The sequence below is a fragment of the Poecilia reticulata genome, chromosome 3 (genome assembly GCF_904066995.2).
Source record: "Poecilia reticulata chromosome 3, P_reticulata-male-v2, whole genome shotgun sequence".
Classification (NCBI taxonomy): Eukaryota; Metazoa; Chordata; class Actinopteri; order Cyprinodontiformes; family Poeciliidae; genus Poecilia; species Poecilia reticulata.
In genome coordinates this window covers 14,812,664-14,837,864 of record NC_088832.1, presented here as the reverse complement: position 1 = coordinate 14,837,864, position 25,201 = coordinate 14,812,664, and the positions used below count along the sequence as shown (strand labels likewise).

Here is a 25,201-nt window from a genome sequence, read left to right as displayed (position 1 = left end):
TCACACATTTCCAGTCAATTGCACATAAGTATTTCTGTTAATCTGTTTAATCTGCAGAATGACCTGAGATAATATGGATGCAGCTAAAAGTGCACAAAGGCCATTTTTCCTTTTGCAAATTCATTTTCTTCTATATCTGTTTAAAATTAACCAAAACTGTTTCTATTAAAAAATACAAATATATTCATATCTTTTGAACTTTTTTTACCTTTAGCCAAAGAACATTTTCTTTTAAATTTAGCATAATTTCATGTTTTTCCCTGCCTAAACACATTTAAAATGAAAAAAAAAATGTGATGAGTTCTCTGATATATTTACTAATAGTTAAAATATGTCAATCTGGTTTATGGGAAAGTGAATGCTCTTTTACCCCCCTGAGGCTATACTAGCTTGTTGATGCCTTGGACCTCATTTGCGTAAACATCAAGAGACTCAAGAAAAAAAAAATCAATTAGAATCCATCAATGTGGAGAACTTAACTTTGCAAATATTTCATTTTGCATCCTACCATGACTGAACCTTGTTTCCAGGAAGCAGTTTATACTAACCAGAGATTTTTTTTTTCCACCTCCACACAACACAACCACAGCTTTGTGATAAGTGCCCTTTCTGCAGGAATAAAAATGGCCAGTAATGAGGCAGCTGGCTTTTCCTTCTACTGTAGCAGAACAGCAGCAGGGCTGGCCTCTCTATTCCATCCTCTTCACTTCTGCAAATCCGTCCACAAAACATTTTAATATTCTTAAAGTCATGGCCAGAGAGAGCCAGGCTTCTCAGCTATTAGAGCTCTCTCTGTAGTTATTACCTTCACCCTTTGTGTGTTTGTCATAGCTAATTAAATAGAAATACTGCCTTCAACTGCTATGATTAGCAGCAGCAGGCCTTTTTTTTTTTCTTTGCAGCACGTCACATGTGTTTACCGTTAATCCTTAAAACGAAACATTACATCCAGTAAGATAAAAACTAATTAATTCTTACAAACATCAACCACTCTGATGTCACAATATAAAGTGAAAGGGTGTACTTGTTAAGAAAAATGTAATTCTATTCACATCAATATTTATAAAGTTAAAACTGAACCTACACATTCAGTTTATTTTTATGTGAACTCATTAATACCCTTGGATATGTTTTCATGGTTTACTTATAACTTTTGATTTTTGTCATTTATAAGCAGCCTTTGAGTATAGCTTTGTACTCTTTATGAGCTACGAAGAAACTATAAACAAAAATTGTGCCCGTCCAATTTCAGTTGTGTTAAGTGTTTATTGGCCCTTCGATCCCTTGAGCTCCACCACTAATTGTCAGTATTTTCTAAGAAAAGGCAGCAGAAATAAATAGGCATGTTCTAATGTAATAGCCTTTCCCTTTTAGTCACTAAATTACCTAACACCTCACTCTTATTGCTATTTTCTAGTTGGCATCCCTTATGTTCTTACTTAAATGCATTATTAATTAGGCTGAATGTGGGGGTGTCTGCAAAGGTTTCAAGCTGCCTACAACCCAAGCTAAGCTCATAACCTTAAAGACACTTGTAAATTGCTTTTTGTAACTGTGTGGATCTATTTATTTGAAAATATTTAATTATAGTTATTACAAAAATACGTATTATAGAGAGTTACAGCCTAGCAAAATGTGCCAGCAGCACACAGACTGCAAAAACTTCCACTTATGTACAGATTCCAACAAATGTGGAACATTTCTTAAATAGGTCTGGCCCGCCTTGTCATTGAGCTTCTACACAATGTCTTTATCAATAAAAATAAAAGGAAATTGTAGTTACATATTTTTCTATTGAAGTATGTTCCTACAATTACTTTATAGGCTAGAATGTGGAAAATAAATGATTCCATCCTAACAGTAAAGACCAACATTTGAGTAGGATGGATTCTACTGACAGAGGAGAAAAAAAATGGATTGATTTTGCAATTGAAGTATTTAATAGCATCCTCAATGCATGATTTTGTGCAGCACTAGTCATGAGCTTCTAGCACAGTTCTTGTTTTTTATGTCTTCATATCCTGGCTGATCGACGCTCTGCTTTGCATTGTTTGTTTTAATATAAAGGTTGCTTTCGTTTCATAGTTGTGACTGGTGTTTGCGTTTGTGTGTTTTACCTAACTTTACAGTTCTTTATGAATTAATTACAGAAGCGATAACATATTAATTAGTTATTTTTGTGCTTTATCTCAATCATTGTGAATGGCATTGCTTTTTAAATGAATTAAAAGGACGATATTTTGAAAAATTTACTGTTTTGAGCTTTACGTACTATTATAATGTTATTCACGCATCAAAAATCTACCTGGAGTGTTGCTTTGATTCTTTGATGCATGTTGAAGGAATCCTTAAATCTCCCTTGTCAGCAATTCGGCGTGCCAAAACACTTGACATATAAAACCTATTTACCCAAAGTTTCACCCTGGAGCTACAACTGAGCTTTCGCTTCAAAATTAGCAGTACCATCAATTAGCAAACACCTGGTGGCACTGGGAGTCTGCTGAGCTTATCATACAAACTACTTCTCAGTCCAACGATCCTAACAATGCTCCTCCATTATGCAAACAGCGTAATGGAGGAGCATTGTTGTGATAAAGGCGGAATGTTGGATAGAATAGGAGTTTCTTGATGAGACAGAGGCCAATTCCAAGGTATCAAGTTACAAAGTCCAATTTCTTTAAATTTATGTCTGATATATATAGCTTTTTAACAACTATAGGCAACAGTTTCTCGACTGTGGTGTAAAATGGCACTATGTGCCTGGAAAACACGCCATACTGCCCATTTCAGGTAGGCATTTCTAATGGCCCATGTGTGTTCTTAGACAGATAATTATTCTTGTTACCCCAGAAATGAGTTAAGACCAATAACGCTTTGCTTTAGTGGGTTTAGGTTCTGCTCTGACTCTGGCTGAAGCACAGCACATTGACAACTGTGCCCTTATTTGTAGAAACAGCATTACTTACACATAGTCCTGATCATCATTCAGTGGTAAAACACTTGATATGCTGAGTGAGATGTTCAACACACAGATGTCTGCATTTAATATGGTTAGATCATGACTATCAAGTGTTTAGCTGTGGCTGGTGGGTCTGAACTTTGAAAGTCCTAATTAAGATTACTGGACCCAATTAATATGCATTGCTGGAGATTGCCGTACTTGCTGTGTGCTACAAACGCTCAACAACTACTTATCTCTTCTAAGAAAGAGCTAATTCAGGATGAGCGAGATTAGAATAATTTACAATGTAAATGCAAACTTTTATTTCGGCCACACAACCAAGGGAAATAAGTGTTTATAGAAACAATAAAATTAATGACACTGCCTGAGCTGTCTTATCTTTAGTTTCTTTTACTAATTTCTTTTATTATTTTGGTGTTTTCCTCCAGGTTTCTTCTAGGTTTTATTTGATGTAAATCACTGCAATTGCGGAGGCACATTATTAGTTTTACTTGGAAGAATATTTTTATTCTAAATGTTTCTGAAAATATTGGTACATTTATACTTCAGATGCCACTAAGGGATTTACCTTAATCTTTCAATATAAAATGACTCGGTTAACCAATATGACTGATTTAAAAAATATATTTTTCTTTTCTTTATTTCAGTAAGATTGAGTTTGTTTGGCTTATGAAAATCAACTTATTTTGAATTAAATGACTATATTGAGTTATGAGATTTTGATTAAGTCCAGGGTAGCCTAATCTTGCAAGACTGTAAAAAAAGAGATGTTATATCATCAAATTATTTTTAAAGATTTAAAGTGGGAGTATTATGTATTTTCTAGACATTTAGTTCCATTTTGTAGGACAATCAAGTAACTACAATACCTTCTGTTGTTATGAAAATGCCTTAAAATCGCCCTCTGTGTCTATAAGAAGCTGACAAGCTTTCCAACCTTCCCCATTCAGCACGTAATCTCAACAATGTTTCTCTATGATACTATTTATAACAATTCTTGGGAGCATTGGACTGAGAAGTAGTTTACTAATTGCTGCTGCTGCTAGTCTGATGGGGAAGGTGTGTTTGTGCATTGTTCTGTGGGGCAGGAACACAGCTGGGAATTGAAGCTACAAGGTGGGGCTTTGGGTGTGAATATGTAGATACCCCTAATCGGCGGCCACACAATATTCAAGAACTTCTCTAACATGCATGAAAGAAGCAAAGCAAAGCTCCAGGTATGATTTTGATGAGGGAACAAAATTATAACATGATATAAACCTCTAAAAAAACGATTTTGCATAATGTCCTCTCACCCCCGTTTAAAGAGCGGGACTTCACACCAGCAGACGGCACAGTCTTAAGATGCAAATGTGACTGACGGTTCAGACAGCTTTCCTGTAAATTAGACATTACCCCCATTTGTCTCTTTCAAAAGGCAATAACATATGGAAACTTTAACATTTGGAACAGTCTGCTGCCAACTGACTCCACTTAAGTAGGAATAATGTGTTGGCCATCTGGCTTATTTAGAGCAGATTGGAATCAGCTGTTAGTCTAAATGTACTATAAATATAAATAATATACCTCATTTTCATTACACTGAATAATGCACACACTTTAGTGATGATGATGCTCTAATAGTTTGTATGTTGTGGAGAATTCCCAACATAAATCCAAACATAAAAACCAGTTAACTGCACAGATCATTCTTGGGTGCTTAACAATAGAGAGATACTAAAGATTTATCTTTGATGTAGTCACTAAAAGTGATACATTTGTTGCTTTTTGTGGGATGTTTATTGCCACTTGACATTCAGCAAGTCGTACAGCAATCTAACCAACTGCTGTTATTTTTAAATGTGCTTTATAAATGAAATTAGCTCGGCCTCTAACAAATAAAGAGTTGGATAATAAACCTGAAAAGTGTAAAATGACTCACTGGGAATTTGATCAGACTCATCCTCCAGCAGACCTGTTGATGATGATACAAGTTGCTTTTGAGATTTCAGTACTGACCATTCAGAGAGCAAGTTCAGGACCATCATGTCGCAGAGCTTCTGCTGCAGTGCAGATACGGTGAAAGCAGTAAAATGTTTAGCTAGAAACTTTCTGATCTGGACACTCATCATTTTGCACCTGGTGTGGTGTGTGTCTCTGTGGAATGCATGTCCATTGCATTTTATAGATGGTGCACGGTGCCTGGCAATATCTATATACACACTTCAGGCTATGTTGTTTATACAAATAATGTCCAAAATAAATAAATAATTATACTGTATATGTATGTATGTTTGGTTTCGCCACTGCATGGATGTCAGATTCAGCTGTGTCAGTTTCACATTAAAAGCCTGAGCAAAATCTCCTGTTACATCTTGACCCGATCCATATGTTGTTGTCACTGCCAGGTTGCTTTGGGCCATGATGAGTCAGAGCCACACCACTGTGTTAAAACTAACCAGCTTTGGTTCCTGTGTAATAGGATTACCACATCAAATGTGAGGGCAGCCTCCTGCAGCGGCATCCTATTATTACAGGCCCTTTCATGTCCTGTTAAGACCTGAGGCTTCACTGTATATGAGGCTCTTTTAAAAACCTCAAACGTAACTAGGACATCATGATGTTTCTCCGTGCATGTTGCTCTGCATGTTCACTTGAACCAGGTATTTACAGGTTTGTATGTGTAATCAGGATTGTTTAGACTATTGACAGTGCCCTTATGTAAAAATCAGGCAATTTTTTTATAAAAATTTTTTTATTAAATTACTCTTTCTTGGCCATTAGGATCGATTTAGAGGTTGTGCCGTTGCACTTTGCAAATGGAGATACAATAAACTGCTACAGAGTCCAGATATATGAAATTCTTATTCACAATATGAAACTCAGGCTATTCTGTATAAAAAGCTCTGGATCACCTTTTCTGTATCCATGATGACTTTGTATGTAAAGATTTCTTTCATGTAAACAAAATATATTTTGTTAAAAAAACTCATATTTTTTGACAGTTTTTTTTGTTTGTTTTGTTGTGGTAAGAAGTAATTTTAAGAAATTAGGAATACAAATGGTCATAAAAAAATTAAATTTCACATCTAATGACTGAAAACATATTTTTCTATTCACTTACCATTCCCGCTGTCTTAAGAGATCTGGTAATTTAGACCCGACGAGTTTTTTATTCCGGCAGGGTCGCACTGACCCCAGGTGCGTTTTTACAAGCATTTTTTGTGTGTAGTTTTGGGAATTGACAGTCTGACTGGACAACCCATCTCCCGCTTCCCCGCTCTCTGGCTGTGACATTTGCTGCGCTGCTGCTGACTGTCACGCTAAGACTGTGGAAGGGTTAAATCTCCTACACTTCTAACAATAAAGGCGTTTTATTCTGTTTTTGAAATCAAATAAAATGTCCACGTGTGGGATTAGGCTGTCTCACATACTCTGACTTTGTAAGTGCAGATATGTCTGACTATAACGTTGCAGTTCCTGATGAACTTCACAGGTCCTGGTTTGGTTTCCACAGGAGAGTGTGTTTCTGAGGATAGTGATTGGATATTTCATACTGAGAGACTTATGGTTTCATGCTGTACCACAAATAAATCACTTGCAACTTATTTGTTAAGCAAATAAAAAGGCATTTTATTTGCAAGCACAAGGTAGAAGATTACAATAAAACTACTTTTTAAAGCGCTATAGATTTACCTTAAGGTACAGTGCAAAATATCCTTGCATCTTATCTTGACAAAAATATCCTTATTAAAGAAGGGATAAAAAAAATCCCTTGAGATTCTGTAAAATAGAAAAACCTCTGAGAGAAAAATTGTGTTTACTAAAAGCTGTGAATGAAAAAATGGGAATTAGGTGAATAAAAACTTGCAATGGCATAATTGGACAAATTAATTAGTGAAGCAATGGGATTATTACTGTGCAACAACACTCTGGAAAGAAATAGAAGAATAAAAAATATGAGGCAAAATGAGAAAAAAACAAACAGACATTGCCTTTAAGCCTTTGTAAGTATTTAAGGAGAAATATGACTTAATATACTGAAACCTTAATGAAATGCTGGAGGCATATTTGGTCACAATATCTGCTAATTCATCAACAGCAGCTTGCTTTTCACCCTATTGTAAAGCTTTCTGTTGAGCAGACTGTGTTGGTGGGTGGAGTTGTTACTCACCCTTACTCTGACCTCTCTTCCTGGGGACCATGCCAGCAATCCTTTGAATCTCTCTGCCATGGCAACTGTCGAGTGTAATCTAATGACTCTGAAAAACAGAACCGAACCATTTTTTACATCACATTGCATCCATATTCTGTCAATCCTTAGTGAGACCAATAATTAGAAGATTATTTCAAATACATTTGAGCGTTAGGACTATTTTAATAAATTCCCATTCCGTGTTTTTCTTTAATTGTGTCGAATTCAATGTCAGTAAAGTTTATTTATGTAGCACAAATTCACAATAAATATAATCTAACAGCACAACAGAAATGTATTCCAATCACACAGACAAATTCAAAGACCATTACATGGATTCTTGTTTGACTTTAGTTATCTTATAAACAGTTTAATTTTGAAATTGCTTTAAAAGCTTTTCTATAAAAAGGAAATCCAACCAATTAAATCAAGTCACTGACCTACAGCAATCCCTCCTCCTGAGCAAGTGTGCATAGTACACCACATAAGATGCTGAGCTAAATCCAAATTCCATCAGTAATTAGTTCCTGTTCTTTCCTCTTGTTTATATTATAGTTGATAAACATTATAAGTTATTTTTATCATTAGGGTGCTTTTATGTTGATCTCATACTTATTTGTTTTTCTCATATTTTGTGTTTACTTTTATGAAAAGATCCAGATCTTATTGCATGCATTGCTGCACAATGCATGAGGTATTTTGGGCCATTGAAAGTAATTCTAACACTTCCTAAGAAATTAGTCCTGTGGTTTGATTAAAATAAGAAAATTATACAAATGATATGGAGATTGTGTGATAGATCCACAATCTCTTGTCATCAGCTCTTGGCTGATGACAAGGAGGGTTATGGCCATAAAATGTACAGCTTCTGCTATCAAGTCACTTTGGACACGAAGTGTGACTTCGTGTGACTTTGGTCACACAAAGTGACCAAAGTGACCAGAAAAGAGTAAAAACAAATTTGTATTTGCTATTGAAGGTAACAATAGTATTTGCAAATAGTAATTTGGATTCTCATTCTGCCTTTGGAGTAATGACTTCTTCCTTTCAGCTCATGTCTGTACACGACCATCTTTACTGTGAATAAAGATACTTTATTATCATGAGCCAGCATGTCACAAAGTATTTAGATTTTTACTGGGGTTGATTTACCCACAAGATTTAATTGAATTAAATTTTATATAGTGGTAATTCTCAACAGATATTGTTTAAGGCAGTTAACCAAAAACAAGTTAACTTAATGTGATCGTACGGACAAATTGAAAGCCATACATTCATTCCAATTAGATTGGAATGAATGTAGGTACTCAATGCAATCGACCTAGTCGATTGCATTGAGTTCTTAGATTTGCAGCAATCCCTCATGTTGAACATGCCTGTACAAATGAAACTCCTCTTTAACAGGAAGAATCCCCCTGTAAAACCTGGCTGAGCGGTCATCTGCTGTCACCATCTGGGGGTTTGAGAAAACAGAGTACATGCACAAATAATAAAAGCGCATAATCCAAGAATACTTTCTATGTTAAAGAAAAAGGGCACTGTTATTGACAGACATAAAAAACCATAAAAAATTGCTTTGTCTAGAAGAGAAATAAGATTAAACACTGAAAAACGCTGTCTGGACTGCTATGTCAGAACTTTATCGAGTTGTTAGTTTCTTCAAACAACTAACTACATGAGCAAAACAGCACAAGAAAGCAAATGTCTTAAAATAGACTGAGTCAGTATTCACTCATTTATTTCTCAAAATGTTATGAAATGCTAATCCAAAATATCAGTCCAGGAATATTTTCACAACAGCCAAATCTTGTAGATGTTTTGATATACAAAATATATTTAATTTTAAAAAAAAGTAGTTATATAAGCTATCATATATGCTTCTAAAAACAAAATCAGAGTAGGCATTTAGTCTCCTCGTAAATGGCTTTACTGAATCAACTGCAGGCTACTGCATGCAGCTGTATCCAAGAGGAAACAATGTTGCTGCTGAGTGGGTTATTACCTCCGGCTTCACAGAGATAAACCGATAGCTGCTGTTTTCTCTCATTGCCAACAAATCGGTCAGTCTACCATCCTGAACTAAATGTTACACTCATGGAGTCCATTTGGAATTGATGACTTTTATTACTAATGCTTTTTTTTTTAGATTGCTTAGATACATATCAACTGAAAATGCAATGTATTCACTATTTGTAGTAACTCTCTTTTTAAATAAGCAAACATACAGTATGGGTATGGGCATAAAATTGTGGATTTACAAAAATTAAGTGTCAACACTAACCTCTATTATTAATGTAGCACCCTTTAAAATACGGATTCAATGTGCATGCTACATAAAAATACTAAAACATTTTGTGAAAATGTTTTACCTTGTTACATGAGGTTGACTAAAGATAGGATATCCATTATCCAACAATAACAATAATATTGGCAGAAGAGCTTAAAAATTGCTATTTTTCAATAGTTCTGAAAGAAACCATCAACATGCAGCTGATAAAAATGTAAAAGTAGGAGAAACCTCACGACTGTTTATAATTATGGCTTCCTAAAACACTTGAAGATAATTCATCTGATTATAATCTATTTAAGCCTTTTTGGCATTATTCCTTATCTGCAACAGCAGATGGCCTGGCTAACATCCCAAGTCCTGTGTGTTTGTTTTGTTTTGTTTAAATGTACCTTTGTTGATGGTCACGGAAATTTAAAGATGTGTCTAATTTGACAAAAATAATGAAAATGACTGTTGCTGTATTATGCCTATACACCATTCAAACTCAGTGAAAACTCAGAAGAAAGCGTTCCATCCTCTGTATATGGCAGCGTAAAGTGGATAACATGAATAATTTATTCAGAAATTCAGCATTAACAAGTGTTAATCTCTTCATTATATTTCATTGAGCATAAATAAAATAGTGCAGGTTTTAAATCCAATTTATAGCAGTAATATGTTGTTGGAAGACTATATGGCAAGAAGAGAAACTATTTCAGTGAGAAAATTTTTTTACTTGACTTGGACTTGAAGTGAAAAGCCAGAGATTTGAATTGGATTTGGGAAAATAACTCGATAGCGTGTCTGTTTTTACATCAGATAACGGTGTGGTGACCCAAACTGAATAACTCTCTGCAAGACATAGTGTGACAAGGCAATATTGTGAGATCTGTTGCCGTGTGATCTTGGAACAGTCATCCGGAGTCTAGGAAATTAGCTTGTTCATCAGCATTTGATAAATAGTTATGATCATTGTTTGCCATCTTCTGGCATTAAAGGTTAATCTTACCAAGTATTTGTTGTTCTTTAACCTTAAGGTTCATATTCGATTATTACTGAGCTTGTGTGTCAGCAGATTCATCTTCCTGTCACATAAGCAAGCTCCATCACTTTATGTAGTCTTTGAACCAACTTAAAGAGAAATGAGAGCTTAAAATCTTTAGCTTGTGTCACTCACTTGCCAGTATTCAATCAATGAGGCTGTAATAAACAAGAAGGAAAAACTAAAAATGTTAGTTTATCATCTCTATTACAGTGTTTTATTAAGACTTGTTAAAAAAAGAAAAAAATGATGCTTTAATCAAAACCATATGCATCAAAAATTTGAAACAAAACAGTATTTATGCTAAAAACTCTGCTGAACTGAACTTTATAATAAACGATGCAGATTTTTTGAATTTTCATTATTCTGGTATTATTTTTTCCCATACACACACAAACTCGGCAACACATTTCTCATGACACAGTGTATATATATATATATATATATATATATATATATATATATATATATATATATATATATATATATATATATATATATATATATATATATATATATATATATATATATATATGTGGTTGTGTGTGTGTGTGTGGCAGCAAATTCTGTAGGCTTGATACTTTTCGGTCAGTGCTTTACCCAAGCTTTGAACAATTCAGTACCTGAAATTGGTCTGAGTCCAAAACAATTTACTGGGAGAATTGCAGCACAGCCACAGGCAATAGAATTTGACGTAGAAGGTTGAGGCCCTCCTACAAAGGTTTTTCTCTTCAAAATATACATTGGGACAGTCAGAGAAACACTGGATGAATTTGCCACCTGTCTAAATTATCAAGCTCAGTTTGTGACTGTTTTTATGCAGAACTCACAAACAGCAATACTGTGTCACTTTATATGGTTTATATGGCTCCATCAGATTAGGGGTGTTTCTTTTAATAACTGTTATTATGTAAAGCTTGACTCAAGTATGAATAAATAAAATTATTAATGTTGTATTCTATTAAAAATATATGCAATTCTGTGAACTTATACAAAACATTCTCAGCAGATTTCTTGGAAAAGAAATTTGACCCATTAGCTTCTTTTAAAAAGTCCTCTTAGTCATATTCCACAACTTCTGTCAACGGCTTACTTAAGGTCATTCCGCATCTTCTTTTTAGGCTGAGATCTGGTTTTCAGAAGATGAATGTTCTTTAAAGCCATTCTTACACCAATTCAGTCTCAAAGAAATTAGCCTCAAACATTTTTAAGCTTCTTTTCTTGCTAGCATTAACCAAATATAATGACACCAAAATTAATATTGTAATACTTACTTTTATTTGGTCTATCTTTATTATCTTTACCCCCTCCTTTCCTATACGTCTTAAATGTATGAGTATGAAAATGTGAGTTTTCTATTTGTACCCCTAACTATTTCTCAGATTGAAAACAAAGAACACAGAAGAAACCAAACATGTTTCAGTGGATGACTATTGTGCTGTCTGTCTTTCCGTCCTGTTTGCTGCTCACCCGCTCAAGCGTCTTGTTGAGCCCAGATGGAATCAGTTGGGGGTGACCACTTATTCCAAATATCAGATTTGAAACCTCAGATCTGTCTTGTATGAATCAGAGATTAACCGAATGTGGAAGGAAGTGGACAAAATGAAAAAAAAAAACAAACTCTGCTGTCCATCAGAATTTCTCTGATGATGGAATAAATGAACAGAAGGGCTTGAGCATGGTCACAAACTGGGTGCATGACTGCAAAATAAAGATATTTTGTCTCTAGTCGTACTAATTTATTTGCATTTACTCTTGTTCTTACTATAGTCAAATCTGTAATTTTATTTAACAGAAGTAAATGATGTACAGGCTCTTGATTTCTCATCCTTTAATTGAAATAGAAGATCAATATATTTTCTTTCCACTGTTTCGGCCAATGGCAGGTGATTGACATCAAAGAGAAGTTAAAGGAGTCCAAGAAGTTCTGGTCCAAATTACCAGATGACATCTGTGCCGAAGGCAAACTGACAGAGTCTGACGAGGAACAGTGCTGGAACAGCCACACGAAGGGCAGGTGAGGACTCGACAGCTCAGACTAAAGTCACCCCACTCTCCTGTTATCACATTTTGCCTGCCAGGGATTAAAATAACCACATTCTGTTCAAAGATTATAAGTTTCTCTGAAACTACAATGGTTAGCGGTGATATGGAGAACTTGTGCTGTGCATAATCTCCGAGGCTCTAATACTCGAAGGACTGTGGAGCTTCAAAAACCTCTTGTCGCCAGAGCAGCTTGTAAAGTAACCCTGAGACTGACAGTTGATTGGTCAGAAAGTAGCTCTTTCTGACAGTGAACTGGAGATGCTGGCAGGGAACACGAATCACTCCATCGTTTCCGTCCTTTCCAAGCAGCAAAATCACCAGATGGCGCGATAAAAGATATATGCTGGTGCCAGTGCCATTTTAAGCACTGCTCTAAATCTGGTTGTTAAATTGATAATAAAGTACCAGTCTGGCTATCAAGGATTCTTTATTAAATAGCTACCATGTTCTCTAAATGCAGATCAATGATTACATACAAGTAATAAATTGATCAACTTAATAGGAAATTATGGGGGAGAGTTACCACATACTGCATGAATAGCAAGTGCAGAAGCATTATTAGTTAGGGTGATGGTGTTGGTCAAAAACAAACTGTAGGTATTGAAGTGGCCTAATCAAAGTCGGGACATGACTCCAGTGAAGATGTTGGGGTATGACAACAAACAGGCTTTTTAGCCTTCAACCCTCATGCAGCATGAGTAGCTATTGAAATATTAACTGTAGTGCATCACTTTTTGAAAGAACAATCGCATCATATTGTGGCCTTCCAACATGTTAAAGGTTCCCTTTTGTAAACAGCGTTCAAAATAAACAAATGAAGGCTAGTTATACACACAAGCTTTTTCTGATTTACTCCTCTGTAAATAAATATAACGGGTCTAATGCTGTTGGATTTTAGTCAGTCGTTTTTGAGACTCACCAACCAGTTGGCCATGAACACATTTCTCACTGTTTAGGTACTTCTTTTGGTGATGAAGCCATTTTAGATTCTAACACAAACAATTGGGAGAATGTTGAGAGATCCATTTTAATTGCGACTAATAATGCGACTTGTCTTATAATTAGGTTCTGGCCTGCTGCCATGCTCTTTTTACGCTGCCGATTTTGCATCTCAAGACAGGACAGAAAGAATATTAACCTCTTAATACCTTTCCTCTGGCTGTGGAAAGCTGAAAAGAAATAAGGAGCTTATTTGACAACACACAATGAATGTGAGATGTGATTCAATTCAAGTTGTTTGCGAGCAGACAGGCAGGTAGACACACAAAGAATTTGTTTCAGAGTATCTAGGGCACAGACAGAGCAGCAAGGTAAGTAAAAAAGCTTCACAGAAAACAAAAGAAATAAAAACCTTTTTCACAAGATCTAGACACAAGTAGGATTTTCACTGGTGTGTCATGACTGCCAGGGAATAACATTGTGGCAAAGATTGGAGAGGAGATGGGGAATAAAATAAAAAAACGTTTCAGCTCAAGCAAACAGCTGCACCAAAGGGATCCGAGAATCCAGGACTGTTTCTATATGGGAATTCTTTTCAATAAAAAGGCATAAGTTGGGAATCGTGGATGGAAGGACAACTTTCGCTGCATATGTTGCAGTGAAAGTCTGTGTATCAGAAGTCATTAAAGCTATCTGTAGGGAAGAAAGCTGAATTCTCTTGCTTATTTGATAAACAGGAGCATCCTTTTTCCGTTTCTCCACTACAACATGGTTATGTCTAGGGGTTCAAAGTAAAGTCAATGTAGATTGTCCACAGAATCCCTGGGAGTGATGAAGACCATTTTAAACAGAGGAGTAATGGCCTTGTTTATTCTGCGCAGGGAGCTATTTGGGTTTATAAAGAGGCCTGAAAAGATTTCTACAGCAGGAATATTTTTCTAGGAAGCAGAGCAGTTATATTCTACATAATATACACATTATTTATATATATATATATATATATATATATATATATATATATATATATATATATATATATATATATATATATATGTTAGGAATTAGATCACACAAAGTAATAGAAATATGTGCCACAAATTGCACTCAATGACTTAAATGACTTTAAGATTTAGACTAAGAAATGTAGTACTCTCCATGGCATTTTTGTTCCAAGGCGGAACTTAAACACAACCCCCAAGGATTGTGTATCATTAACCAATTTTAGGTTTTAAAATAGCAACAGCTGAGTAAGAGTGCAGATACAGCTGGTGTGTCTCTGCTCTCCTCAAAAGGCAAGTAAATATGGAAGTATGTGTTGGCGATATTTATTTAAAGTTTACAGTTATACCTTACTGTGAGGTTTGAGTGAGTCTATATAAGTTATAATGTGATGTTGCAGTGACAGAATTCCTAGCTGTGACTTTAGTGCTTAAAACCATGGCTTTTGCAGGAACCCAACCACTCTAAACACCCCACCTGAATGCAGTGGTGGAGAAAGTACTCAAAAAATGTACTTAAGTAAAAGTACAAATACACAGACAAAAATGTACTCAAGTAAAAGTCAAAGTACCACATTAACATTTTACTTAAGTAAAAGTAAAAAAGTACTGGTTTTTGAAAATACTTAAGTATTAAAAGTAAAAGTACTTGCTGAATGCATTGCCTAATCACTAATATCATTAAGTGTACCGATCATATGATCATATGCCACAGATAAAACTTGTTTTTATTGCGTTTATTCTGTAACATAGATTAGACTTAGATATATGATTCTATGCATCACAATTTCAGGGATGGAAACATCTCGTCTCCTGTCCTAACATAGCATGAACTTCTCTTTTTTTCCCACACATTTATTTTGAAAGAAATCCAACTGGCAGAGGAGGACATGGAACCAAGGAGCCACGTAGCAGAGTTGTAGTCTGGACCACTGAACCCAAGACCAAATCAAAACCAGCACCCCATGCTACATGACAATAAAATTTAGTGCACCTATCAAAACTGCTTCTCAAATTGATCTGAAAGATTCACTTTCCCACCTAGATATTAAATACTTAGAGCTGAAATAAATTTAACCAGTATCAATTCAAACTCTTCTTCATTCTGTTTTTCTTTCATCTCTGTGCCACAATCCACAGAGGTCTCCTGCCATCCCTAAAGAAATAACGCCCTGTGCGGTTGCCCATATTGCCAATGTCAGAAATAATAATTGTCTGCACCATTAAACAGCAATTAACAACGCTCAACTATGAACACTGTCCAAGGCCCAATAAGCAACAAGTAACCAAGCAGGAGGAGCACCGTGACTGTTCTCATCCTCCCTCCTGCTGCAACGTCTGCCACCATGACAGGTGACAAAAACAAAGAGCAATGAGCATGTTCTGTGTTACGTTCTTGTTTTATTTATTCACCAATTAAATATAAAGATATTTTAATGAAATAAAATAGCTACTGCAGTGTATGCAGAGCATTACAAGAACAAAGAACGGCTCTCAGTGAGGCTTCAGTACTATATGACTTAGTCAAGATCCGTCCATAAGAATCGGATCATCCATGAATGTCATATTACAATATTGCACTTTGGTCACAGCATTGTCCCATATCTGCGACATGTCAGTCATCGCAGATGCAACATGTGTCTCAGTCAATACAGCTAACTTTGCTAGCATCACGTCCACGGAGCTTACCTTTCTTTAAGCTTTCCTTCCAAGTGACGTTAAAAATTGGACAAAGTCCCACCGTCTGCGAAAGCGAAGCGCTGCTGATTTTACATTTCGCCATATCTTATGATTTATGGAGCGCTTCAGTACTATTATATTACTGACGCTCAGAGGAAACCACTGCGCATGTCTTGGAGCTCCGCGTGCGAGTAAAGGTGGAGCCGATGGGTGACAACAGGCACGTAAGTCACGTTATTGCTCGGATTTTACGGCGCCACCTTAAGACCCTGAACTTCACATTTTAACGGAAAAAAAAACACAATGCGACTTGGATGTAACGAGTAACGCGACAGTTTTGTAGAAATGTAGTGAAGTAGAAAGTACAGATACTTACTGTAAAATGTAGTGGAGTAAAAGTAGAAAGTATCCTTTATTAAATCTACTTAAGTAAAGTACAGATACACAAAAATTGTACTTAAGTACAGTAACGACGTACTTGTACTTCGTTACTTCCCACCACTGCCTGAATGCACCTTGAGTTGCAATCAGTTCACTTTACTTCTATGAGACAATGTGGTTGTGTGCTGATTGTTTAATTTCACTCCAATTAACTGCAGTCTGGACTCCTCTGTTGCAGTGGGTCCATCAATTGTACGAACACTCCAGCAGAGGAGGATCCATTTAATGTTAGGGGGCATAATCTATAAAAATTTCTTGATTTTGGAACTCACTATGGAAGTGCACACAAGTACATACAAAAGTTTCCATGAACTTAAGTTCTAGGCTTAAAGCATTTCAGAATATATACAGGTCCTTCTCAAAAAATTTGCACATTGTGCTAAAGTTCATTATTTTCCATAATGTAATGATAAAAATTAAACTGTCACATATTTTAGATTGAACTGAAACAACTGAAATATTTCAGGTCTTTTATTGTTTTAATACTGATGATTTTGGCATACAGCTCATGAAAACCCAAAATCCCTGTCTCAAAAAATTAGCATATCATAAAAAGGTTCTCTGAACGAGCAATAAATCTAATCATCTGAATCAACAAAGTAACTCTAAACACCTGCAAAAGATTCCTGAGGCTTTTAAAAACTCCCAGCCTGGTTCATTACTCAAAACATGAGTAAGACTGCCGACCTGACTGCTGTCCAGAAGGCCATCATTGACACCCTCAAGCAAGAGGGTAAGACACAGAAAGAAATTTACGAATAGGCTGTTCCCAGAGTGTTGTATCAAGGCACCTCTGTGGGAAGGAAAAAGTGTGGCAGAAAACGCTGTACAACGAGAAGAGGTGACCGAACCCTGAGGAAGATTGTGGAGAAGGGCCGATTCCTGACCTTGGGGGAAGCAGTGGACTGAGTCTGGAGTAGAAACATCCAGAGCCACCGTGCAGGAAATGGGCTACAGGTGCCGCATTCTCCAGGTCAAGCGACTGTTGAACCAGAAACCTCGGTAGAAGCGTCTGACCTGGGCTACAGAGAAGCAGCACTGGACTGTTGCTCAGTGGTCCAAAGTACTTTTTTCGGATGAAAGCAAATTTTGCATGTCATTTGGAAATCAAGGTGCCAGAGTCTGGAGGAAGACTGGGGAGAAGGAAATGCCACAATGCCAGAAGTCCAGTGTCAAGTACCCACAGTCAGTGATGGTCTGGGGAGCCATGTCAGCTGCTGGTGTTGGTCCACTGTGTTTTATCAAGGGGATGGTCAATTCAGCAGCTATCAGGAGATTTTGGAGCACCTCATGCTTCTTCCATCTGCTGAAAAACTTTATGGAGATGAAGATTTAATTTTTCAGCACAACCTGGCACCTGCTCACAGAGCCAAAACCACTGGTATTACTGACCATGGTATTATTGTTGGCCTGCCAACTCTCCTGACCTAAACCCCATAGAGAATCTGTGGGATATTGTGAAGAGAAAGTTGAGAGACCAAGATCCAACACTCTGGATGAGCTTAAGGCTATCGAAGCATCCTGGGCGTCCATAACACCTCAGCAGAGCCACAGGCTGATTGCCTCCTTGCCTCATTGAAGGCTGCAAAAGGATTCCTGACCAAGTATTGAGTGCATAACTGAACATAATTATTTGAAGGTTGACTTTTTTGGTATTAAAACACATTTCTATTATTGGTTGGATAAAATATGCTAATTTATTGAGACAGAGATTTTTGGGTTTTCATGAGCTGTATGCCAAAATCATCAGTATTAAAACAATAAAAGGCCTGAAATATTTCAGTTGGTATGCAATGAATCTAAAATATATGACAGTTTAATTTTTATCATTACATTATGGAAAATAATGAACTTTATCACAGTATGCTATTTTTTTGAGAAGGACCTGTAAATAAAGCACACCTAAAAACTGAGAAACTGATGTTGGAGTTTGTTGAAGAATAAACAAAAAAAACTAAATATACCAGGGGCTCAGATCACCCAAAAGCAGCTACTACATAATGGAAATACAAACTTTGTGAATATCCTCGAGACCAGAGATAATTAGAGGCAGCTGTGCTTTCTTAGGGCCAAAAAATCTAAATTGTATTTTTCTCCAAATTGTTTATAGATACACGTCTAATGACTGTGGATAGTCTGGGGTCACCAGTTCATAGTAGTTTATTTTTTTTTATCCTCAATCCACTCCTAAAGTCCTGAACTCATTGGAGTTCTCCACCTCACTGCTTTAGCCCCTGGTGGAGAAGTATTAAAAACCTGATTACATCCCAGCCCCTAATAGGAAGATTAAAGACTCCCTTTGACTCATTAGCAAAACCAACAGAAGACCTCTGTTTGATGCCCTGATGGGCAAATAAGCCTCAGCGCATGCCCTCCTACTTGATAAACCAACAATGTATCCAAAGTAAAGGTGGTTTCGTTCTGAATCAACAACAAGGACGTTTGAGACAGAAAGCCCTGATTTACCGTGGTCCCCAAAAGAGGAGTGAGGATCAGGACAGTAAGCTTTTCCTACACCAGACTTAAAAGCACCTATATACTGTGAACAAACTTTTGAGTGGACTGTGTGCTGAATGTTATTAGTTATTATACATTTTTCTGCTTATTGAGATAACTGGGCTTGTGTTGTGACAGTGCTTTGATGTCGTGATTGGAGCTCTTGGTCATGCTATCTTAACTGAATATTTGGCTTTATGTGTACAGACTGAATCAATCCAGAAGCCATTTCCATCTACAAGTCCACTGAGTCTGTCATTATTGCTGGGACGTTCTGTCACAAGGGTACCCTCTTTTGAGCCGAAAATAAGTCTGTGAACGACTAAAGACACTTAAGGTGTTTGTTTAGCTAAAGCAGAGAGTAAAGGCTGAAAGATGAGTCGAGTGATTTGAACAGCGTGTGTGGGGAAATGGAAACAACATCCAGTCAGACAACCCCTCCAGGCATTCGGGTTGATTAATAACTGGAGCAGCTGTGAAGGATCAAGAGTACAGAGGGAGCAGTTGTGTTAGTAAAACTCCGAACTAAAACTCATCAAATACACACAAACACACACACACCTTTACTGCTTTTCTCACACATTTTCAAATGGACAGAGATCCAGCCTTTGTGATGGCCATTCCAAGACATCGACTTTATTGTCCTTAAGCCACTTTCTAACAAATTCTTCCAGTATGATTAATTTCATTGTCCGTGTGGAAGACCCATTTGTGCAGAAGTTTGATCTACCTTGCTGATGTGGACAGATCTGGTTTCAATATTTCACCATAGTGTTATTTTCATGTGACGTCATCTATTTTGTAATACCCACCAGCCTTTGCTGCAGCAAAACACCCACACAGCGTGATGGCATTACAATGCTGTTTGTTTCTGTGTGTAATTATGTGGCCAGGGCAACAGCTCACCTTCAGGTATCTATAAATTTTACCCCAGGATTTGGATTTGATCAGGTCCATAATCCTCTTCTTTACAGCTTGACTTTCTTTTAATATTTCTCTGATGTCACACAATGAAGCAGTGTATAAAGTCTACTTTAAAACACAAAGAGATGCTTTTAAAATTTTACACAATTAAATAATAGTAAAATTATCTCAAAGTTCTCTTGCTCATTATTTTGCCGTTAAACAAAAAGAAACAATTATGACGATGACCTGAAACAGGAATTTCACTCACATTAGTTAATAAATTGTCTTTTTACAGCCTGCATGTTCAGTCATTTACAATACATGAGTCTTGTTAATAACAACCTTTGGGCAGGTATTGAACATACTTGTTTCCCTTTGGTTCAAGATATTTCCCCGAGGTGGTAAAGGAGGGCCTCACCAACCAGGTGAACAATCCAGAAGTGATTTTGGACATCACCCGACCGGACACACTGATTCGGCAGCAGATCATGGCTCTACGAGTCATGACCAACAAGCTAAAGAATGCCTACAATGGAAATGACATCTCCTTCCAGGACTCCAGTAAGTCCTCAGATATCTCCATAATGTTTTGTATATGCAGCTGGGGAACAAAATCGAAAAGCCCTGTTCCATTTCTTTCTCTCCCTGCATGTTAGTTTTGATTTGGACACACACCACAAACACTCTCAGAGATACACAAACTACAGAAACAAGATCTCATTTGTCATTCATGTTGGAACTTGTCACCGACGGCAGAGGATGTTCAGAGCATCTCTGAGGCAAGACAGACATTATTAGGAGAATAAATAGCTCTAGGTGTGGAGGAACAACATACGATAGACAGATAGGCCCATGTTTAGGAAGATGTACATCTCAAATGCTGTCGTGACAGAAACAATCATGTTTGAATCTGTGGATCTGGTAGAGCTGACAAGATGGGAACAATGCTCTGAGCGCCGTCCAAAATGTGTCTGTACTAAAACTGACACTGCATTTTCTTATTTTCTTATCTTTTGCAGTATTCAAATTAAATAGATTGTGAAATGAACTAATGTGTTGTAGAAAAATCATGAAAGATTATTCCTTGGTTTCTGAAACCGAGTTCAGTCTTAATAGCATCACTTATATTAATTGAGTACCTATACTGCCAGACCTTGTCACACAGGCTGCATGCAACACCATTTGTGATGTTTACATTTAAATGAGTGTGATTTTCTTGCTGCAGGTGACGAGGGCAGTAGCTCGGGAAGCGGCAGCGGCTGCTCTGACGGCTGCACGACAGAGTTCGTTTTTGTGGGGACAGAAGCTCCCGTGATTAGAGCCGACAGAAGTGACGAACGGGCTGCAGCTGCTGCTGCGGGCCAATCGCTCTCCTGTGGACCCTCCACCGTCCTGGTGATGGCTGCCCTCACTCTCCCACTCTGGGCAGTACAGACTCAATGGAGATAATACAGTGTGGCCTGATCATTGACTATTATACTGTTAAGTAACAGTATGTCTTACAGCAAGTTATACTGCTGTTCCCTCACTGGACATGTAGAACCTCCCGGAAACATGTCTAGAATGACTGACTGTGTGGTGTGGTAGGGCTGGAAGTGAGTGCAGCGCTGAATCCTGCTTGTCCCCCAAAGAATGCTCGGTGCCATCAGTGAACCAGCTTTTACCATCTCTGAAATAAAAACGAAAATGTGGTGTTTTCTCATCATTCTAAAGTGAGCTTCGAAAAACATGCTTCTCATTTAGGAAACAAAACTATCTTAAGGCGGTTCTATCAGTGATTTTCCAGATTAAGGGAAGCCCTTTATTTCTTTTCCTTTGTGTGATGAAGTGAAAAGAAGACAACACTGTTTTTATCTTATTAGTTCTCTTTCCCTCAGACAAAAATCAGAAAAAATTTCTGTGTGCATGCATGGGTGTGATGTAAACAGACAAAACATTGTTTCGTTCTGCTTTTTTTTATTTATTCTGATTTTATTTTGTGTTTCCAGGCTCCATAGTTTTAGGTTTGTTTGCACAGGACCATGCAGCCCAAACAGTTCACTCGGTTTCCTCCTTGGTCACATCATTGTGGCTTGAGGGAACGGTGGGTCTTACAGCCACTTTGTTGTTGCACATGTGATTATCTTTACGAAAGTGCTCAAGTGCTGCACTAAGGGCACTACTTTGCACAGATGATTTTATCGGCTTGTTTATTAAGCTGCAAGAGGCACCCATCATATAGAGAAAAAAAGATTTATATTTTCAGATCATTTAAGCTGATTGTATTGTTCTTTAAGTGGGTACAGTATGTAGTTAACAGGATTGTACTTTAATGTAATCTTACAGGTTAAAGCTACATCTTTATAAATATATGTGTTTTATTTCATTTTATGTTACAACAATGTTTTAGCAACAATATCAAGCCATTACACTGCAAATGCCTGCTAAGATTGTTAAACTACCTAATTTATTTTCTTTTTCCAGAGCCATTAACATGCTCTAACACATTTATTTTTACCTTCAGAAGACTGAAAAGAGGCGTAAAGATGGGTATATGGCAACAAAACCTAAATTTCATTTATTTCCCTGGATTCCACTTATATGATTATGCACAACGCAGAAATTTGCATGTTTTTTGTTTGACCGGCAACAGCAAACCCTGGAACCTTGCAGCTTTTTGTGCCACGTACTTTAACATGGCATGTACAATGTCACCTCCAAAGGTGACATTGTACATGTCACCTTTGGAGGTGCCCTCTAACTGCCAAGGTTAGAGGGCTCTGAGAAGTCAAAGAACTGGGGTTACTATACATACCCTTCAGTATGTCTCCTACAGGCTTTGACCTTTAACAGGCTGTAGAGGCTTAGTGTGCAAAGCAAATAACCTGCGCTCCAGAAACACAGCGCCTGAGACCCCCGGTCATACAGAAAAGGTTAGCCTTAGAAAGTTTTTGCAGGCCTGCTGCTAAAATTAACAATGGAAGAACTGTTCGAAAATGTCGCACAAAAGATGAAAAATGTCACGCTCGCGTGTGTTTCTGCAGGATCCAAAACCAGTCAGGTCACGAACACTTAAACTGTTTTCACATTACAAATGTCCCTTATCACAGCAGGGACCTCTCCAAATGCATCACTGTAACAAATTAACAGCTCCTCTGAGTGTCTCGCAGAGGCCATGATTGTCCCGTAGCATAGGAAGACGTACATGGGGCAAACAAGCTTTCCCCTCACACAAAGGCAGTGCAGGATCAGAATGAAAAAAAATGTCATCGAGCACAAAGTTTACGCCAGCATCACAGCTGATTGCACTCAGAGCACCAGAAGGGAAATCTGTCCTCAGTGTGCGCCAGTGACTCACAACCGAGGCCCCAAGCGCCGCAGGACGCTCCTGCTACACAACAGTTGACCTCTATGACCTCACTCCTTGCAAAAACCTATTTAGAAGAAGGTGACTGAATAGCACCCTCCCACCAAAACCAGCATGGCATGATTAAAGCACCGATGCGTAAACCTTAATTGTAGAATGCAACAGGCCAAGGCCTGAGGAAAGACATCGCAGTGATTAACATAAGGCCCTCCTCAATGTCAAACTGTCCAGAAGTAAATCGGTGCTAGGAGAGATGGAAATCCTATTCCTACTGAACTGCTACTGTAGCATTTTTTTTTGGGGGGGGGGGCAAATAAATAGATTAGCCAAATTAAATTGGTAAAATACCAAGAAATCTAAATGGTTCAGTACATGGTTAAATAAAAAAACTGGTCAATTAATAAAGATTCAAATTCTCTGAAAGATAAAAAACAAAAAAAGGGGACAGGGTATTTACACATGTACTCAACAGTTTGCTTTTCACCTCAGTTTTTGTTTTGGATCATCATATCTATTTTATTTTGTTCCTATAAATACACCTTCCTGCGTTTCAAGCATGCAACTCAAAAAGTTGGGATAATTTAGGTTTGTTGATGGACCAGTTCTTTGTTTCGAGGACCAACCTGCTTTGGTGCTAAAATGGCAAAAGAAAATCATTCTAAGAACATTTATAGAAGTGAAAATAAAGTTACAAATAGTAATGGAAGCAATCGTAATGCCATTACGAAAAGATGGGCAGCTGGATTTAGAGGTCTAAGGCCTGTGTACGTGGGTCACATGCTTTGTCACTGGCAGGTTTGATAAACGTCACCAGTCCCCTTTTGTAAACCTGAAGGACACATCGCTGTTTTTCTGATACATATTATGTTTCCGTCTAAAAGTTATGTGTAGTTTCCTATTGAAGAGTGTTGTGGTGCTGGAGTTTTAGGCTATTTCTGTTTGCAAGCTCAAATATTGACACATGGCAGTATTTCTTAAATGTCCTTTGAATTTTCTTAAAACTTCCATGCTTTTGTTTAGCCAGTGAATGAGTATAAAATGGATTGTGAATCACACACACTTTTTAGTACTTAATGGCTTCCAGAGATGGAGAGAAGTGGTAGTCTTAAGCACTTTCTAACCAATAGATCTCTAGATCTAGGAATCTAATGGGACTAAAAAGACGTGATGCATGAGGGACAAAATGTGCCCACATCTGCTCCACCAATGTTATTGGAGCATGAGGAAGAGGAGGAGGCCACCTTCAGCTCTTTGGTCTTGTTATTCCTGTACAGTTTCCACTGGGTCAGTGAATCCCAGTTTGATTGACTGAACATTTCATAGAAATTTCAGTGAACAGTACAAGGGTGACTTGGCAAGGGCCTTCCAATGCCAGAGCCTGAAAACCTTACACATAAATACATCTGACCCACCTCTCAAACTCTAAAATAGTTTCTATGCAGAAGTTGGTGCTGGAAATTGCACTACACTTTGATGAGGGAAGAGGTCCCTCCTCTGTGTTAGGCGTTGGTAACAACAACCAATCTGAAATTCTTTATTAAAAAAATACTGGCGGATGTTTTTTTATTTGGTCAGAGTGATGAGAAACATCCATCGGAAAGTCTTCTAAGTATGTTGAGTCCGCTGTGATGTTCAAAACCTGACTATAACAGGAACATTTTTTTTTTTTTTTTTGATGAACGATCTAATGAAAAGGCCTGAATTGTTTTGTTTAATCTGTTTTGCTGGTAATGCGCAAACTTTTTGTTATTTTATTATCACTTTTTTAAAGTTTCGCAGTGTTCACTAAGGCAGGGAGAGCAGGAAGAAACACCAGTAGGTTTACAGGAATCCATTACATTGATGACTTTATGCTTGGCAAATCAAAGTATCTGTGCTGTTCACATGGTGATATCATTTAGT

At 37.2% G+C, this 25,201-nt stretch overlaps 1 protein-coding gene across 2 annotated transcripts in view; it reads left to right on the top strand.

Annotated features, from left to right (window-relative positions):
- gpc6a (glypican 6a) overlaps nt 1-24,256 on the top strand; it is a 150,948-nt gene extending 126,692 nt beyond the window's left edge. For both annotated transcript variants that reach the window (XM_008404363.3, XM_008404362.3), the window contains 3 exons: nt 12,334-12,464; nt 20,339-20,514; nt 21,179-24,256. In XM_008404363.3, coding sequence (XP_008402585.1) covers nt 12,334-12,464; nt 20,339-20,514; nt 21,179-21,402 — 531 coding nt within the window. In that variant the 3' untranslated portion in view covers nt 21,403-24,256. The remainder of the gene's footprint in view (nt 1-12,333; nt 12,465-20,338; nt 20,515-21,178) is intronic.
- Nucleotides 24,257-25,201: the final 945 nt, after the last annotated feature.